Source organism: Mastomys coucha, unplaced genomic scaffold (genome assembly GCF_008632895.1).
Source record: "Mastomys coucha isolate ucsf_1 unplaced genomic scaffold, UCSF_Mcou_1 pScaffold21, whole genome shotgun sequence".
NCBI lineage: Eukaryota > Metazoa > Chordata > Mammalia > Rodentia > Muridae > Mastomys > Mastomys coucha.
In genome coordinates, this window is record NW_022196904.1 from 92,897,244 (window position 1) to 92,900,356 (window position 3,113).

General features: G+C 36.9%; 1 protein-coding gene across 1 annotated transcript; it reads right to left on the reverse strand.

Moving 5' to 3' along the window:
- Positions 1-373: 373 nt before the first annotated feature.
- LOC116100738 (olfactory receptor 52A5-like) lies at positions 374-1,533 on the reverse strand. The gene has a single exon (XM_031384475.1). The coding sequence runs from the start codon at positions 1,452-1,454 to the stop codon at positions 504-506; it is 951 nt and encodes a 316-aa protein (XP_031240335.1). The 5' UTR covers positions 1,455-1,533; the 3' UTR covers positions 374-503.
- Positions 1,534-3,113: the final 1,580 nt, after the last annotated feature.

The window sequence follows — 3,113 nt, forward strand, 5'->3', positions numbered from 1 at the left end:
CCCCTTAGAATCATGTAAAAGACTGAGTGTGGTGCACTTGTTTTAACTGAAGGACTGAAAAGGTGAATGAAAACTTCCAGGCCAGAACAATAAAATTGTGAACACCAGGTCATAAGAAGCCACTCACAAACAACAAGAACAAGAACAACAATAACACAAAACAAAGACGACAAAAGTCAAGATAACAAAATGGAATATATCTTGATCTCTGGCTTTCACATGCACCTGCAAAATCTCTCTCTCTCTCCTCTTTCTCTCTCTTTCTCTCTCTGTCTGTCTATAGATAGATAGATAGATAGATAGATAGATAGATAGATAGATAGATAGATAGATAGAGATAGATAGATATAGATATAGATATAGATCTCACATACACACACACACAGAGACAGACAGACAGAGAGAGACAGACACAGAGATAGAGACAGAGAGAAAATCTACAAACAACATCAAAGGATGTTGAGTGAGATTTGCTATTGAAACAAAAGCAAATAAATGAAAAATCAAGAAGAGTGATTGCAATACAAAATTTTGGATACTTGATCTCGAATCTGTTTGGTCTTCACACCATAAACAATAGGATTGAGCAAAGGTGGGACAAGTAGGTAAAGGTTGGACAGGAGAATGTGAATATAGGATGGAATGTGAAAGCCAAACCTATGTGTAAAAAAGGAGAAGAAGGCCAGAAGATAAAACTCCAAGAAGACACAAATGTGGGCAATACATGTGTTAAAGGCTGTGAGTCTGGCTTCCTTTTGAGGGAGCTTGAAGACAGTTATAAATATTCTAATGTAGGAGAGTGTGATAAAAATTATGTCCAGTCCAAGTATACTGAAGGCCACAAAAAGACCATAGATCTTGTTAACATGAACATCTTCTGCAGCCAGCTTCACAATGGCCATGTGTTCACAGTATGAATGGGAAACAACAGTAGTCCAGTAGAATTTCAACCTGCATTTGATGAGAATGAGACATGGAGCTACAAGCAGGGCTGCTCTAAGTGTGACTCCTACTCCTATCTGAGTGAGGAGTCGCTGGGTAAAGATGGATGCATGTCTCAGAGGATCACAGATTGCCACATAGCGGTCCATTGCCATGGCAAACAAAATGCCTGATTCAATACATTGGAATGTGTGAATCAGCCACATCTGTAAGAGACAAGCATCAAAGTATATGGTTGGAAGGTGAAACCAGAATATTCCTAGCATTTTCGGTAAGATGCAAGTACTGAGAGCAATGTCTGTTGCTCCCAGCATTGCTAGGAAGAGGTACATGGGCTCATGTAGGCTTCGTTCCACTTTGATGACAATTAGGAGCAGAGAATTCCCCAAAAGTGCGATGATATACATGATACAGAAAGGAATCCCAATCCAGAACTGCACAGGCTCCAAGCCAGGAATCCCAGTCAGAGTCAGCACTGAAGGCCTGAAGATAGTGCTGTTGAGATGGGGCATGCTGCCTCAGCCTGCAGGCATATGGCTTCTCAACTAGACTGGCATCTGCTGCTGAGAATATTCCCTCTGTGCTCTGCTCTCACCTAGATTCACACAATCAGAGACTGAATGGGATTTCACATGGCATCTTTCACATACAGAATTTTACTGATATGACTGTTTGATGTAGATTCAAGAATATCTACATATCTTTTCTAGATGTGAATGTTTTAATTCAGAGTTCAGGTTTTTTTTTTTGTTATTGGATATTTTATTTATTTACATTTCAAATGTTATCCCCTTTCCAGTTTTCCCCTCCGGAAATCCTCTATCCCATCCCCTCTCCCCTGCTTATATGAGGGTGCTCTCTTACCCACCCGCCTACCTACCCACTCCCACCTCACCGCCTTGGCATTCTCCTATTCTGGGGCATAGAGCCTTCATAGGACCAAGGAATTTTCCTCCATTGATGCCAGACAAGGCCATTCTCTGCTACATATGTGACTGGAGCCATGGGTCCCTCCTTGTGTACTCTTTTGTTGGTGGTTTAGTCCCTAGGAGCTCTTGGTGGTCTGGTTGACTGATATTGTTGTTCTTCCTATGGGGCTGCAAACCCCTTCAGCTCCTTCAGTTCTTTCTCTAACTCCTCCATTGGGGTCTTCTGCCTTAACCCATCTCCCTCACTTTCTTCTCTTTCCATGTCTATCTCATAACAAACATACACAGTAAACATATAAAACAGACACACAAACTTTCCAAATAAAATCTTATTATGTATATTCTAGAAAGAAAACATGACCGTATACTTATGAAAAATACTCAATTGAAAGTGAGATTTGTTTGCATGTGATAATACCTATCTATGTCTACACTTTGTTTTATATACATATGTATATATATGTATATGAATATTTGTTGTTATGTCTTTGTAAAGAAGCATTTCTCAATTTAACAAAGATGTGATAAAAGGACAAAGAAATGTATATTCACTGTTTCAGTAATATCAGTAAGCACTGAGTAAATAATGAATCATGAAGAAGTTTACAATATCTTAGTACTTCATGAATTGGATATTTTCCTGTTTCTCCTCTCCCCTCTCTAAAAGTACTTTGTTCTCCAAACTTGATCACCTTTTGCTTTAACATGCATATGTGTGTGTGTGTATTTGTGTGTGTGTTTTGTATTATATGTTTATATTCTCAATGATATATGTTTTCTATTAATATGAATGTTATTTTTAGCCTGCAGTCTTATACACTTTGTTTCAATATGGTGAAGTAAATTGTCTTTAAATTCTTGTATAGTTCCACTTAAAAAACCATATAGGGTAAACATTTTGTTGTTGCTGTTTTTGAAATGATATATGAATTGAGGAAAGATAAGAAGGGAGTGCTGTAATTAAGATTTAACCACTTAAATAAACAAAACTACTATACAAAGATAATATTACTATTACAGATGTCATTATTTCTATCATTCTTACATACTTTTAGTGTTTGGAGAATTTATTTTTTAATAAAAATCCAGAATAAAACATGTATTCATAATGTTTTGCATTACTTTTGAAGTTTTCCTAACATATTTCTTTCTTATTTAACTCCCAGATCAAACATTCTCCTTCTGAATTCTCTTTGTCTTTAATTAGAAGTTAACTTATTAACAAGTTAATATTTTTCTGTT

Coding starts and splice junctions, on each gene's coding strand:
- LOC116100738 (XM_031384475.1), bottom strand. CDS start 1,454: ATGCCCCATCTCAACAGCACTATCTTCAGGCCTTCAGTGCTGACTCTG.